This window comes from Pipistrellus hanaki (genome assembly GCF_964339955.1).
Source record: "Pipistrellus hanaki genome assembly, chromosome: 5".
In the NCBI taxonomy this organism is placed as follows: Eukaryota; Metazoa; Chordata; class Mammalia; order Chiroptera; family Vespertilionidae; genus Pipistrellus; species Pipistrellus hanaki.
The window spans coordinates 27,108,876-27,125,929 of NC_140507.1; the positions used below are offsets into that span (position 1 = coordinate 27,108,876).

General features: G+C 41.4%; 1 protein-coding gene across 4 annotated transcripts in view; it reads left to right on the forward strand.

The window, feature by feature from the left end:
* Positions 1–17,054, forward strand: part of SIL1 (SIL1 nucleotide exchange factor) — a 170,896-nt gene that overhangs the window by 87,460 nt on the left and 66,382 nt on the right. For all 4 annotated transcript variants that reach the window (XM_084885096.1, XM_084885093.1, XM_084885095.1 and 1 more), the window contains exon 4: positions 13,691–13,811. In XM_084885096.1, coding sequence (XP_084741222.1) covers positions 13,691–13,811 — 121 coding nt within the window. The remainder of the gene's footprint in view (positions 1–13,690; positions 13,812–17,054) is intronic.

Below are 17,054 nucleotides of genomic sequence, written 5' to 3' on the forward strand. Positions count from 1 at the left end.
GAGGCAGCTGATCGATGATTCTCTCTCATCGATGTTTCTAAGTCTCTATCCCTCTCTCTTCCTCTCTGTGAAAAATCAATAAAATATATTTAAAAAAAAAGAAAGAAGGGAAGTGCCAACAGAATTGTCCTTGGGGATGCGCTGCCTTGCAGGAAGCCTGGCACAGCGAGGGACCATTTAGTTTTAAATGGTGATTAGGTCTCATGACCTAAAGTTCCTTCTAGCTCACAATGCTGTTGTCCCTGGAGTTCTGTGGGATTTGCCTTCTCATTTTGGAAATTTTAAATGGGAAGTGAAAAGAATATGTCCTGGAGAAGGCTTTTTGGGAGGTGATTTATATCAAAAGGGATCTAGACCAGAAGTACTCAGTAGGGAGTGAATATGAGTGGAGGAAACACAAAGGCCAGAACTTCCAAGCACTGCCTGAGTCCCTGTAGGAAACTTGAGATTGTGTAGCAAATCGAGTGTATATATTCAGGTGACAGTTGCAGAACTCACATTAGGTGCTTAGGATTGGGAGCTCTGGGGAGAGCCCCAGGTGGGAGCGGCATTAGCTGTTGTGATGATGGGCTAGAGGTGTGGAACAGGTGCTTGCCAGAAGTATACACATCAGCAAGTTCGCTGGAGTGCCAGCCTTGCACTCAGTGGCCTGAAACATCCAGGCCTCATCGCCTAAGCTTGGGTGGGTACCTGACAGCACGGTCTTCCGAGAAGCAGGAAGCTAGAGCAGGACAGCTGCTTTTAGAAGCTTTAAGGTGCATTGTTGCACTAGGAGCTTAGCCAGTGAGTAAGTTTAGGAGGAGACCTGAAACCTTTCTTTCTTGTTGCTGATTGGCAGTTGTTCTCATTTAAATCTTCCCCATTTTGCCTAAATTATGCTATTGGATATGGCTTCTTTGATTTCTGTTCTGATGTCTTGGGGAATGGGAAAGAGACTGCCCACTCAAATGGGTTTGGTTGGCCAGCCGGTGGCCCCAGCCAAGGAAAGCTGTAGTGGGTGTTTTCAGTGTGGTACAGGTCTGATTTAACCAGCTCATTTGCTGCCCTCAATTCAGATGCCTTGAAGCCTTCACTATTATTGAACTCTTTGCAGCTTTAACGAAGGAGGCAGTCTGTATGTAAATTCTACAAAACTCATGTACTCATCTCTCCTCTAGAGAGCTCAATCAGGTATATACTGAGAGCCCATTAACACTCATTCTGACTATCATGGTCTTATAGTTGGGAAAAATGCAGGCCAAGAACCAGGCAAACATCATTATTCAGAACTTTCTGGAGTCAACTTAAACATCTCACAGGCATTCTCTTTTACTCCTCACAGTGAACTCTTTGAGCTCTATGAAGTGTGTATTCTGAGCCATTTTCTGTATATAGACCACAGAGGTTATTTCCCCAAGGTTTTTAAGTGGTGGAACTGGACCCGGAACCTGAGTCTTCCTTAGCCTGTACCCTCCATCAACTGCCCAGGTCACGTAAATATTGAAGGCTATAACTGTATTGCTGGCAAAGAAAGCAAAGCACAGCACCACTTAGTAGGTCTCTTAATACTGGCGATCCAAAATTTTAAGCTAACAGGCAACAAATTGGAATCGTCACTACACTTTATAGGTGAAAAAAGGCTCAGGTGACTGACCTTATTTTGTTGCTCAACTTGCCTCTGTTTAAAAGAGGCCCTCCCACAATGAGGGTGAGAAGAAGGACTTAGGACCAGCTGTTTCTTTGGCTGCCTGCTCTGTTGCTCCATCTTCCTCTTTTCCCACTCTGATTTGCATTCAGTTCCCCCTCCCCCAAAAGGGATTTAAGAGTCCCATTCTTTAGAGCTGACCTAGAGAGAAATTGTATGCTAGGGGTTTTGCTTCACTCATACCTATAGATTTCCCTCTCTTTCCACTGCAGGGAGCATCTAAGCTGAGGAGCTTTTGCAGTAGGTACTTGGGAAATTGTAGAGGTCAAGAGTAGCTGATACTGTTTTGAAATACTTCATAAAACCGTTTTGGGCTGTAGCTGTAACAGGTGCTGTCAAAGAACAAAGAGAGCCAATTATGATGTCAGGATCCCCGGGATTGATGGGGGGAAGAAAGGATTAATAATCAAAGCACAATATTTTGGTACTTTGCTTTTTTAACCCTCTTATTAAATTAGCACTTCTGTTTGAAGGAAATAAATTAGAACAAAGAGTATTCTTAAAATACAATCTTTGTGTTTTAAATTTGACTAATGAGTGGTTTTAACACTTTCATTTGGTTCTCAGTCAACCTGTGTTCAAAGTGTCAATTAACCAATAAATATTAGGAAAAACAAGAGTCAGAAATGGTTGCCACTCCTGCTAATGAGCTGCTAATGAAATTGTCTGGATGGGAAATGCAGGCTCTGATAATCCCCTGTCTTTTCCAAAAAACCAGCAGTAATGGAGCTGACCCTGGGAAGTAGGCACATTTAACTACTTCATTTTCAGTTTGTCATTTTTTCTCCCACCACATTGCCAGTATCTCCTGGTTAATGCCAAATATACTGAGAATTTTTTAAATGCGGTTTAATTTGACTCAATTCCTAAGTGGGTTTAGAGAGCTGGAAGTACTATAGCTGTGCTGTGGTTTATTTCTAACTGCCTGGCCTTTGGTCTCTTGGTGATTTCCTATCTCTTCTAATTTTACTGATACTTTTCTTCATTTTCTCACTCCTAACACATACACATACACACTGTTGAAAATAGATTGAAGTATGAATGTATTTTGTAGGGATGAAGGAGTATGTGGTAAGTGGGAAGCATATCTTTAAGAAAAAGAAAAAAGAAAGAACTAGTAGACCACAGCAGTTAACAGTTATTGAAAGCCAGATTCCCAGCAGGGATGTAAAAGCTCAAATGTTCTGATTAAGGGGCTGTGCTGTACCTATGAGCCTCACTAGGTCGTCTTCCAAGCTAAAGAAGGGCAAGGGATACATTGAGGGTAGAGTTAGAAGGGGAATAGAGGCAATCAGTGGACTAGGAAACAGATTGGAATGCCCATTATAGGTCTCCGGGTGAAAATAGCCCCTCTGCCCCTCTTCCTGTTTTCCTACTCCATTTCTGGTTTTATTAAAATGTGAGGTTCTGACAGGTCCCCTGGGCTGATGGGAGGAGCCACTGCAAATATTTCAAGGTCTGGTGCTTTACTGAGAAGGCCATGATAGGATTTCTAGTTTTCCTGGTCAAACTATTATTTCTTACTACTGTCTTATTCTTCTGATTCCTGACCCATTTTCCCTAGTTCAGGCTCTATTATGTCTGACTAGGTCAAGTATAATAGCTTTCCAACTGGCCTCCTTGCTTCTTTTCTCCCTGTTTTATATGCTAAGCTCTAATTACCTCAAGTGGAGTTACTTATTACCCCCTGAATATGCCCACTTCTTTGCTTGCTTGAAAGATGTTCTCTGGACTTAGAACTCTAAATTTTGTTACCTCTTTTCCTTCTTTCCTTCATGTTCTTCAGTGGCAGCAGTTGGTCCTGCTCATGTGGCAGCCTTCCCATGTTCAGCACAGAAAGTGGCCCTCTGTGGGTGTGCAGTAAGCTGCGGGCCTTCCCATGTTCAGCACAGAAAGTGGCCCTCTGTGGGTGTGTAGTAAGCTGCGGGCCTTCCCATGTTCAGCACAGAAAGTGGCCCTCTGTGGGTGTGTAGTAAGCTGTGGGTGGGAGCAGGAATGCCTAGAACAGGGCAGCCTGTGGCCCAGCCCTCAGTAAATGCTTGCTGACCAGCCAGTTATGGAAAGGGCCTCATTCTCCTAGATCTGAATACTTTGAGCCTTGATCCTCGTGGCTGTTCACAGAGTATCTCTTCAACTGTAACACAGGAAGTTTCTAAGTGTTATTACTAGTTCTTGTCCTTGAAGAGCACTGCTCTTATGAATTGGGTATTTAGAGGTTGGTGACCAGCCATTGTCTGTCCATGAGGTCTGAGAAGGAGACATTGGCTAGGCCACAGCAGATCAGATTTTGGAAAGACTAGTTTTAGAGGGTAGTAAGTGTTGTCAAGATAGCTGTTCCCTGAGGATAACTGCAGTTTCTTGTTTTGAGGAGCTTTAATTCAGGTGAGAAATTTGCACCCTTGCTTGGAAGTTATGCCAGAGAATTCTGCTATGGCCCTGTGCAGATTCTGTGACTCAGGGTGAAAAGTCAGTTTGGAGAATATTTTTCTTTTCTTTTCATTTTTTCATTGTTTAGTCCTTTTAGAATATGCATAAATGCAACTACATTCTGGACTGGTTCACTATCTTTTGCTGTTTAAAAAAGGACTTCATTTACGCTTTCCTTAAAAAATAATAGCATTAAGCATTACTTCAGAGTTCAATACCCTAGAGAGGTTTGCACACATTTTTTTAAATTATTGGTTCAGTTCAAGTTCTTGCCTTGGAGACAGTATAGATGCTCATTTGTGTGAAGCAGGGAACTTGCCAGCACTTGTTTGGGGGTTTTGAATAAAAAAGCAGGTGGAAAGGGCCATGGTAGTCATGGCAACCAGGCCTATAAAGTCTCTGTTCTGACCAGCCCTGGTCAGGAGCGTGGAGGCCCCAGAGAGGTAAGGGCATCGCTTCCTGTTTCATATTCTGTCTATTCCTCCTGGTCCAGGGAGTAGGCGCAGAGGACTGGCATTCAAAGATGATCTTTCCAGAGGCCTACTGTGTACCTGGTGTTGAACCTGAGCTGTGGGCACAAGTAATTGGTCTCTGCCCTTCAGAAACTCAGCATTATTGGGAATTTTTACTCTTGTTAACACATACCTACAGGGCTTGATAAATAAAATAACTTTGTTTCATCCTGGTTGACATTTACCTTTTGGAGACTGTGTTTCCTGAAGCACTTTTAACTTCTTAGCACTGATACAGTGTTTTCTTATTTGTTCTTCACAACAGTCTTACACATTAGGGAAAGCAGACAGGAGAGAATTTTTTCATTTGACACAGAAAGGCCTGAAGTTAGACAGAAAAATAAATTTGTCTAAAACTACCCAACACTCGAAGACAGAGCTGAATGGAGAGCAGAGTTCGGTTGCATGGCAGGAGCAGCCCTTGATTTTCTGCCATTGTGTCCACGTATGATTTGAAAGAGCCTATACGTCCGGAGGAGTTCTCAGGCAGGAGTCTACAGAGGATACCCCAATGTCTTTCCCCTCCCAAAGCCATATAACTACCGTGGCATCCATCTCAGGTGGCCCTCTCTCCACAGAAGCAGAGCAGTCAGGCTGCACAGCTTCATTGTGGGCGCCCAACTGAGGAGGGCACTGCCTGCCATGAAGTCCTGGAGAGGCAAGCTTGTTTTCTTTTTTTATCCTCACCAGAGAATATTTTTTATTGAATTTTAGAGAAAGTGGAAGGGAGGGGGAGAGACAGGAAGAGAGAGAAACATTGATGTTAGACATATCAATTGGTTGCCTCCCGCATGTACCCTGACTGGGCCCAAGCCTGCAATCTTTGACTGGAATCAAATCTGTGATCCTTCAGTCCTGGGACACACTATCCACTGAGCCATACCTGCTACAAGAGGCAAGTTTTTAATCACTGGGCATCGGGATGAGTTGGGACAAAAACTGAGTCAGGCAACATTTGTCAATAGACAGAACTTTACCACAAGTGACTGTGGGCTGAATTTCATTGATGGATATATTTTGTTTGGCTTTTACATTTAAAATTTTGAATGCATTAGAGGAGGGCATTTTTCTTAGCTCTTATCACTCCCTATTGTCTTACTGATGGCCCTCCTCACTTACCTCTCTTACTTGCCTGCTTCTGATGAGCATTAGTGTTTGCACTTGTCTCTTGGATCACTATTTATGTGCCCTTCTACCAGGGTTTCTCTTGGCCAGGTGATTCATGGCCTCAGCTTTTCTAGGCCCATTTTCTCCTTCCTACTCTGTCCAGAACTGTCCTTCTGGGGCTGTATTTAAGTTCTGTACTTAGCTCTCTATATTGGCTTCTAGAAATACTTGCTGTCACCTTGGACTGCATCTGATAATTGCTCTTTTGGGATTCAAAAGGATCTTTATCCAAAGAAATGATTTTTTAAAACAACTTTATTGAGATAAAATTTATTTGCCATAAAATTCACTCATGTAAAGTGTACAATGGGAATAATTCTCAAATGTCCCTAGACGTTTCTAGACTATGATGTTTCATGGACCAGAAAAACTTTAAAAGAACATTTTGGGCAACCAGAGGCCAACTTTTTTATGCTGAGTTAAGGGCCTTAACATAAAAATAGCCCACTATCATCCATCATCATCATTATCTCATTTTATGAAAGGGCATTTTAGCACTAAAAAGATATAGAAACTATAGAATATCAATAAAGGGAACTATTCTTTATATTGGACTTGTTTAACTTTCTTGTTTCAGGACCATTAAACTGAATTGCCACAATAAGCAAATCACCTCAAAACTAGGCTTAAAACAACAATAAATTCTTTTTGTATAGCTCTGACTCTTAGAACTGTAGTAATAGTTCACATACCCTTTAGATAAATAAACCAACCACGATGTGAAGGAGTGGGAGCCACAAAGTGTAATACTAATAAATGAACCAAATATTAGAAATTAATAACATCATACTGAAGGGGTAGGGGAGAAAAAAACTAATGAAATGATATTTTGACTAGAAATACTATAAAACTAAAGATGGATACTGTAAAACCAAGGACAAAAAACCAACCCTATATAAATGCTGTGATCTAGTTTGGTAAATGTGTTTCTCATAGCGTATGGATTAGCAATTTTGAAACTAGTTTATATGTATACTAGAATTGAACAGCACATAAATATGTTGCAGATAATAAGAACCAGGTTTCTCACTGTTGGAGAAAGAAGTTACAAATAAAGAAAGGGGGAAGACAGATGGACTCTGTGGTGTTAGATTGGAATATGAGATATGTAAGTTTAACTTAGTTTTAAATAGATATACAGACAGATATATATGTATACTAGTTCCCAGTGCATGGATTTGTGCACATTGAAAGGAAACTAATTAGAAGGTGGCTGGTAGGGTGGGACTGGCAAGATGGGCTGGACACACCCTGGAGCCAACCTCTGTTGTCCCCATCCCTCAGCAGGCTGCATCTGGGGTGAAGCCATGGCTCAAAGGGCATCTGTGGAATGAGTGGGATCCCTCTGGCAGGTGGGGTCCTTCTTTCTGGTCTGAGGGGATTGAGCCGAAACTGGCTGTCTGACATCCCCTGAGGGGATGGTTCTCAGATGAGGCACCCTGAATCAGGCTCCCTCCTCTCTGGTTCCAGGGTGCATTACCCGAGAAGAGAACCGCCACTGCCAAGTCACTGCAGCTTGGCAGCTCCTGTGTTGAGTGTCTCCCCCTTGGTGGTCAGTGAATGTCATAGCTATCAGTTGGAGCATCTGCCCCCCTGGTAGTCATTGTGCATTATCTACTAGTTGGATGGTCTCTTAGCCTTTTATATATATAGATAATGCATACACACACACACACACACACACACACACACACACACACAAATTTATTAGCTTTGTTCATTGAAAGAGTCTAGAAGCAATGACAACCTTGTAGTAACAAGCACACTTAGCACTCAAATCTTGGTTTCTGAAAACTGTTCTCCAATAAAAGAAACTAGGATTCTTTGATCCCAGGGCTGGGAGAGGAAAATACAAGATGAACTTGGAACATCTTATAACAGAAAATAAGGAAATATCTAAAAAAAAAAAAATGAACACAAGAGCCAATGTGAAGGAACTCCTAATTACTAAAGCTGAAACAATTTGAGCAACAAAATAAATAATGATAGTATTTATAGAATAAAGTATCTATGAGTCCATAGTAGTATAAATAGATGGAGGACTGACAACTTTTACTTGCAGTGAAATTTCAATTAATGTGTGAGGAAGAAGGAAAGTAGAAAATTATCATTAGATCATCACCACAGTGGTAATTGTTGCAGATGGATTCCCCTACTGATGTGTGGTTTGAGGATAAGAAAAGGGATTCATGTAATCTCAAAGTATTTCCCCATGATTTAAAAAAACAATCCCGTGGTTTTTAGTATAAACACTATATTCTGTACTATCTAATTTTAGAACATTTTTGTCACCCACAAAAATGAACCTCATGCCCATTGGTGGTCATTCCCCATTCCTCTCTTGCACTAGCCCTTGACAGCTGTTAATACACTATGTCTCTTGATTTATCTATTCAGGACATTTCATTAAAAAGGAATCATATGCTATGTGGCTTCTTGTATCTGACTTCTTTCACTCAGCATAAAGTATTTAAGGTTTATCCATGTTGTAGTATATATTAGCATTTCATTCCTTTTAATGACTAAATATTATTTTGCTATATGGATATACTATATTTTATTTATTCTTTTATAAATTGATGGACATTTAGATTGTTTTCACATTTTCGCTATTATATCAATAAATAACTAGAGGCCTGGTGCATGAATTTGTGTATGAGCGGGGGTCCTGCTGGCCCACCCCAATCAGGGCTGATTGGGCTGGCCTGGGGGAGGTGCCTTGAGCAATTGGCTGGCCCTACCCCTGATCAGGGTGGGGAAGGGGCTGCAAGCTGTTGGCCAGCTGGCCTCACCCCCTGGCCCAATGCCCTGTTGAACTCCCAGTCTATTCCTGGTCGAGGGGATAATTTTAATATTGGTCTTTTATTATATAGGATGCTGTAGTGAGGATTAATGTGTAAGTTTTTGTGTGAACATGTTTTCAGTTTTCTTGGGTATATACCTAGATGTGGAATTGCTGGATTCATGTAGTTAACTCTGTTTAACTTTTTGAGAAACTGTCAAGTTATTTTCTATAGTTTGGTAGTTTGCATTTATTTTGATTTGCTGCAGTGGAAAAGCCCAGTAGAGATTACTTTTCTTAGTTGATCAAGGCCAGTATCACCAGTAAGAAGACATATTGACATTATAGATTTTGTGATATGATGCACTGAGAACACCACTGCATCATTTTTGTGGTGCCTCTGACAAGGATATATGACCTTAGTTTAATCATGAGAACATACAAGGCAGTCCTGAATAACTGATCAATATTCTCCAGGGTGTCAGAGTCATAAAAGACAGGGAAAGGCTATGAAACAATTGCAGGATACTAGGGAGAAATATACAAAGGCCATAAGGGATCCTGGAACCAAAAAGGACATTAGTGGAAACACTAGTAAGATTTGAAAAGGATCTTTATAGTTTGGTGAATGGTATTAATTTCCCAGTCCTGATAATCGTCTATGGCTATGTAAGATATTAACATTTGGAAAGGCTATCTTAGCAATATTTGGAAACTCTGTACTATTTTTGCAACTTTTGTGTAAGGTAAAGGTGGTTCAAATTAGAAAATTAAAAGAAATCCAGTCTTTTATTCTTGCTGGGCTTAGCTCCAATCTGTAGTTTGAATTCGGGTCACTCCTTGGGCCTCTCATCCTTTTTGGACTGGAATACTAGTGGAGCATGGTCTTTTCATGATGATGGCACATTTGCTAACATCCCACAGGCCAAGGCACATCACAAGCAAGTCTAAAACCAACAGCTATAAAAGTCTCCTCTACCACTCTAATCTCTGACTGTGTAAGAGGGGCTGCATGGCAAAGGGTGTGAATATACAAAGGGGGAAAGGGAAGAAAGTTTGTGACAATAATGCAATATACCACAGACTCGCCCCCTACTCACCACGGGGAAAGCAGGAGTGTTACCTGGGTCTTGGTCTGTGATTGAAATCAGTGACAGAGTCCCAATGGGAGTCACAGCTCAAGTGTGAAGTGGCCTTACTTAGTCTGGACAAAGCTTCTACTTATAGACAGCTTCCCCAGGGAGCCAGTGGGGGGAAAAGATACTGTAGACCTCTTTGCCTTTCTTTTTCTTTTTTCTTTTTTTTAAAAAAAATATTTTATTGATTTTTTACAGAGAGGAAGAGAGAGGGATAGAGAGTTAGAAACATTGATGAGAGAGAATCATCGACCAGCTATCTCTTGCACACCCACTACTGGGGATGTGCCCGCAACCAAGGAACATGCCCTTGATCGGAATCAAACTCGGGACCCTTCAGTCTGAAGGCTGACGCTCTATCCATTGAGCCAAACCGGTTTCGGCGACCTCTTTGCCTTTCTAGATCCCCATCTTATTTTGTTCCTGGGCCCTTGCCTTCTGCCTCCCACCCTCTCAATCCCTATCTCTTTACTTGCATGTTATCTAGTGATTTTTGCCTTTGCTGTGCTCTTCCTCAGTACTGCGATCCCTTCACAGAGGCCCTAGAAGGATGCAGGTCAGACCGCTCTCTCTCTTTAACTTGGCCTTTTTCCCAGTGGGTTGGAAACATTTGAAAATACTGTATTTTCTGCTGCCTCTGCCACTGCTGCTGCCATGGTTGGTTGCATGTATTTGAAATAAGCGTAACCTGTATTTTAAGTTAATGCTATTGTGCTTGCTCTTGCCCCCTGTGGTGGCTTATGTGAAGGGAGTAATTTGGGAATTTCCCCAAATTAAATAAATTGATTCACATAAGAAAGATCCTAGTCTCTTCCTTGGCCAGCTTAGCCTGGTATAACCTGTTATGTTTTTTTAAACTTATAAAGTCATGTACTTTTTTTCATTTTCCATTTCTAATTTTGATCAAAAGTCTGAAAATTTAAGATGCTGCTATTGTTACTAGTGGCAGTAGTATTAGTACTATTACTACTAAAAACAACTATTAACATGATTACTAATTATTATGAATCTACTTGCCATAGTGAAAATTCTTGGCCTTTCCACACACTTCTAGATCAGTTAGGCTTTTCTCTCAAATGTAATTTTTCACTCAACAAATAATTATTGAGGGTTTACTATATGCTAGGACCTGTGATAGGTTTCGGGGATAAAATGGTGAGTCTTTATATTAACTAGGTACATTAAAAAAACACACACAATACCTAATATATACCGATTGAATGAGATAAAGTGCTTTTTTTTTTTTTAAGGGTCATGGTGCTGTGAAAGCCTTTAAGGCAGGGGTAGGGAACTTTTTTTTTTTTTTTGCCAAGGTTCATTTGGATATTTATAATATTACTTGCTTAATATAATTCACAATATAAATGTATGTTACTATGAAAAAAGCTCCTAGACTTATTGAATCTTGAGTCCTGCCTGTGGTTACCTTGGCAGGGCCACACAAAATGATTTCTCAGGCCTTATGTGGCTTGGGACCAGACATTCCCCACCCCTACTTTAGGGGGCGGCTGGATCTGGTCTGGGAAATAGAAGATGCACTCAGAGGGAGTGACTCTTAGCTGGGATTGAAAGGGGAAGGAGTTGGAAGCTAGGGTTGGAAAGAGCATTCTGGTCAAAGGGAGCAGGAGTGGAATGGCCCCATGGTAGGAAGTAGCATGGTTCTTTCATGAATGGAAAATGGCCAGGGTATCCTAGAGCAGCAATCACTAACCTTTCGGACCTCATGGATCACCAGTGGTCCACAGACCACCAGTTGGCGACTGCTATCCTAGAGCATGGGGAGTGAGTTGTGGACAATCTTAAAGGGGCAGGCAAGGACTAGATACTAAAGGGCCTCATTGATTAGCATGAGGACTTCTATCTTTATTCTAAGAATAGTAGGAGACCATTAAAAGGTTTGAAGCAGGAAATAACATAGTCAGATTTGTATTTTTGGGGAAAAAATCATTCATTGTAAAGAACACGTGGATAGGGAGGTAGGAGTAGGTAGAGTAGGTCAGTTAGGAGGCTTCAGCACTGTCTACAAGAGAGGTGGTGATGGTTTGAACAAGAGCAGAGATGGGGAAGACAGAGAGAAGGGTATTAATTACCAGGTTTTGGAGATAGATTGAGTATGAAGTAGTGGTTGGCAAAGTAGAGAAATATAGATGACTTGCTCTCAATTTTTATCTCATTTAATCCCCAACTTATCCATAGTTAGGAAGCCTTCCCAGAGAAAGATTTCCTCACTCTATCTGAAATATCAATATATATATATTTCAGATAGAAGAAGGGAGATGGTGAGAGCGATAGAAACATCAGTGCATGTGCCCTGATCAGAATTATACTGGTGACCACCTGGTGCCTGGGACAATGCTCAACCCATTGTGCAACACTGGCCAGGCTGAACATATTTTTTTATCCTTGAAACATTTGGGATAGGTTTGAGGTTAGAAGAGGATCATTATATACATACACTCAGGTACTTAAGTTCCCATTTATTTTTAGCCAAAGTTATAGAAACTTCCTGCTGATGTGGGATGGCAGGAACAGCATGTCTTGGAATGACGTTTCCTTGGCTCCCTGGTTCTGTAATGGAAGCACAGTGGTTGGTGGAACTTGAAGTTCACTATAGTCCTGCTAGAATTGAGAAAACCTGAATTCATATACATTGTTACCCTTTTATATTCCGGTTTACTGGATCGTTTTGAGAGAATTTGTGCTATGTATTTCCCTTTAAGGAATGTTCACAGATTGTTTCTCTCGCCACCCCTCCCCCCTCTGATTCTTGAATGAAGCTCAGCACCATCAGGATGATGCCATCCTCTGCCAGGAAAAAGCAGAGTCAAAGATCAGGTGTGTTAGAGCAGAATCTCTGCTTCTAGACTTGCAATCACCTAAAGAGCTTCCCCCCTGAAAATATCTATTTAATATTCCTCTTTTGTTCCTAGAATCTATCTACCACAATGGTTGGGTATATAGTAGTTGCTTGATAAATATCACTGCATGAATAAATAAGTGTAACATTCCATTTGTAGTATGTGATCTTGCAAGTTGCTTTATAACTATCCTTGGTAATTTTGTACAGTGTGTATGAATAGCCCATTCATTTACAACATTTATCTGCCCAGCTAGTAGATCAGCTCTTCTGATATAGGTGGGCATAGGTTTTTAATTTTTCTTGGTTCCAATCCCTGTCTCCTTGGCTTGTCATGTCCTCCTGCCTTTCAGTCGGTTGCTTCTTCCTTCTTATAAACATTGTCACAAATTTTATATGACAAACTCTGGCCTAGAGGCTGGGGAAATTAAAAAAAGAGGAGATATAGTCCCTTTGCTCATACAGGAGAGAGCCTCATAGAGGGAGCCTGATTAAATTGATGAGGTGGTGAGGTATAAGTTTGCTGGAAAGCTGTCTGGGGTTCTGTCATAGGAGGGTCAGAAAGGATGTCGTGGAGGAGGCAGTAATGTAGCCATGTCCTGAAGGGTAAGTAAGTATTCACTATTCATTTACTAGTACAAAGCAAAAGGCTTATTATAGCTCAACTTAAAGAAAACGGAATTTCTTAAATATGCAGGTTCTAACTGGGGGACATTAGTCTCTGGATGAAAATATAGATACCTTTGCCCACATTGCTTCCTCTCTTTATTGGATGTGGATTAGCAAAAGGAGAATTGAGATTGGTGTGTGTGTGTGTGTGTGTGTGTGTGTGCACGTGCGCGCGTGAGAGAGAGAGAGAGAGAGAGAGAGAGAGAGAGAGAGAGAAAAGGGGAGGGGAGGGGAGGTAAAAAGAGAGGAGGGGAGAGGAGGGAAGAGGAAAGGAGGAAGAGAGGAGGAAGAGAGGGGAGGGGAGGAGAAGGAGATAGGGATAGATCCAGGTAGCTAAATACTACAGAGTCTGTTCTTTATGAACTAATAACTTCATGAACTTGTTAGCAAGCCATTCAATTGGTGTCCCTCTGAGGACTGTATATCTCATGAGCCTTCTCTCTTCTTGGCTTTTAGGCCAGGCTGTCCCTGCAGGATCCCATGTGCGGCTGAATCTCCAGACTGGGGCAAGAGAAGTGAAACTCCAAGATGAAGACAAGGTTCGAAATACCTTGAAAGGGTCAAAAAAGGGCAAAAGGTACAGCATCATTCCTAGGGATCATGAGACTAACAATACTGATTTTGTAATACTGAAAGTAATGACAATACAATGCTTCTTATAGTAATGAATGCAATGCAAATTCATGTGACTTTTAAATATATTTGAAATATTTAATAGCCTAGAATTTGTGATAAACCTCTTAGGTTTTATGGAAGTTTACTTCTTTGGATCTTTGGAAAGAAATAGTTTGCAAAGCAAATTGAAAAAAGGCAGTAAGGGGAATGCTTAACCTGTTTTAAAAATGAAGCTATTGAAGGAAGAGAAGATGGTAGCCAGCAGGATGGCAGTGAGGAAGAGAGTGTGAGAGAGTGAGGGAGTGAAAGGGGAGTGTGTGGACGTGTGGTGTGTGTGTGTGTGTGTGTGTGTGTGTGTGTGTGTGTGTGAAGGACAGTTAGATCCTGCAAGACTTTTGGGGGCTCTCTTGGACGGGAAGCTACTTCTGTGGGCATTCCCAGGTGGCCAGCACTGGCACAGAAACTATAGTATTTTGAAGGGCAGAGATGCTGTGACTTAGTAGCCCAGCCTCACCACCACTCATACCAGTATGGGGTAGCAATACTTGGCTTTGGATGAAAACAGAGACCCTACAGCCAATTTGGACAAAGACCTGCTACCACAACTACAGACTATTGGGCACCGACTCCACCCATACCAGTCTCAGGCTACGGTGAGTCCTGGAGTGTTCCTTTCTCGCCTATCCCTGGAAGCACAGGTCCCATCATCCTGAGCCAGTCCCCTTATTGTCGGCGTGCACAGACCCTGCCTGGACTGTGACAGCTTCGTCTCTTGGGCACCCCTGACTGTTGGTGTATGTGCCGCTTCCGCTAAGCCCACCCCTGCAGCTCAGGCCCCGCACAACTGGGCACCGGGACCCTTCAACAATAGCAAAAAATGGGGAGACAAGAAAGAAACCCCCAAAGGAAAGGAAAAGAGGAATGGCAAAAAAATAACAACAACAAAAAGAACTAAAAGAAATGGTGTCATGCAATATGTCTAAAAAATAATTCAGTGTAATGGTCATGCAGTTCATAAATTGGATGGACAAGAAAATCAACAACCTATGTATGAACCAAGAAGAGATCAAAAGTGATATAGCTACAATAAAGAACATCATAAAAGGCTTCAACAGTAGACTACGAGAAGTGGAGGATCGCATTAGTGATCTAGAAGATAGGGCAGAGAAACAAACCCAATCTGAACAGCATTGGAGAAAAAAATTAGAAAGCAAGAGAAGAGCCTAAGGGAGCTTGAGGATAACATGAAATGAAGTAACAGGCTTACAATAGAGGTTAGCAGAAGGACAAGAAGAGCAGTAAGGATTAGAGAATCTATTTGAAGAAATAATGACAGAAAACTTCCTTGATATGGAGAAGAAAAACCATCACCCACGTGTAGAGAGTCCCAAACAAGATGAACTCCTAAAGACCCACCCCAGGACATGTCGTATTTATAGTGGCAAACATTAATGACAAAGAGAATTTTGAAGGTTGCAAAAGAGAGTTACCTACAAAGGATCCCCCATTAGATTATCAAATGATTTCCCAACAGAAACACATCAGGCCAGAAGGGAATGGAATGAATTATACAAAGTAATGCAAAGCAAGGAACTGAACCCAAGAATATCTATCCAGCAAGGCTATCATTCAAAATTGAAGGGGCAATCAGGAGTTTCAAAGACAAAAAATGGCTAAGGGAGTTTATCACTACCAAGCCAGCAATGCAAGAAATGCTAAAGGGACTGCTTTACAAAGAAAAAAAAAAGGGGGGGGAAGAAGGAATACAGTCACTAAAAATATAAATGGCTGCAAAAGTACCTCTCAATAATAACTTAAAATATAAATGGACTAAATGCTCCCATCAAAAGACATTGAGTGGTTGAATGGATAAGAAAACATGACCTATATATATGCTGTCTATAAGAAACCCATCTCAGAATAAAAGACTCTCACAGATTGAAAGGGAAGGGATGGGAAAAATATATTTCAGGCAAATGGAAATGAAAAAAATAAAAGCTGAGGTAGCAATACTTATATCTGACTAAATGGACCTCAAGGTGAAGGCCATAATGAGATAAGGAAGGCCACTTCATAATACTAAAGGGATCGATATAACAAGAGGATATAACTCTGGTAAACATATATATATACCCAATGCAGGAGTACAGAAATACATGAAAAAAACTTCTGGAAGATATCAAGGGAGAGATTGATAGCAATATGATCATGGAAGGGGACTTTAATACTCTACTGACATCACTGGATAAATCTTCTAGACAAAAAAATCAACAAAGAACCAAAATCCTAAATGACTCACTAGATCAGATGGACTTAATTTACATCTTCAGAACATTCCACCCCAAAGCTATAGAATATACATTCTTCTTAAGTGCACATGAGATGTTTTCAAAGGTATATGACATATTGGGTCACCGGCAAAGTGTCTCCAAATTCAAGAACATTGAGAGCATATCAAGCATCTTTTCAGACCACAATGACATAATATTAGAAATCAACTATAATAAAAATTCAAACATTTGGAGGCTGAATAGCATGCTATTAAACAACTAGAGGCCTGTTGCGCGAAATTCATGCACAGGGTGTGTGTCCCTCAGCCCAGCCTGCACCCTCTCCAATCTGGGACCCCTCGAGAGATGTACAATTGCCCATTTAGGCCCGATCCCAATATCCTTCTCACAATCAAGGACTGCTGGCTCCCAACTGTTCACCTGCCTGCCTTCCTGATTGCCCCTAATAACTTCTACCTGCCAGCCTGATCACGTGTGTGTTGGAATAACAGACAATTTGCATATTACTCTTTTATTATATAGGATTAGATACAAAAGTTACCAAATAGTTTCATTTTCAAAGGAAACCATAACTAATTGGATTATTGCCATTTTCTAACTATGCATATAATGACATGTAAGTATTTTTTTTCTTCTTCTAATTTTTCCAATTTTTTTGAGCTACTAAGGGTCTGGTGCATGAAATTCATGCACTGGGAGTGGGGGAGTGTCCTTTAGCCCACACTGCACCCTCTCCAATCTGGGAACCCTCACGGGATGTCTGACTGCCGGTTTAGGCCTGATATCACAATCCAGGACTGTTAGCTCCCAACCACTCGCCTGCCTACCTGCCTACCTGCCTACCTGCCTACCTGCCTACCTGCCTACCTGCCTGCCTGCCTGCCTGCCTGCCTGCCTGCCTGCCTGATCACCCC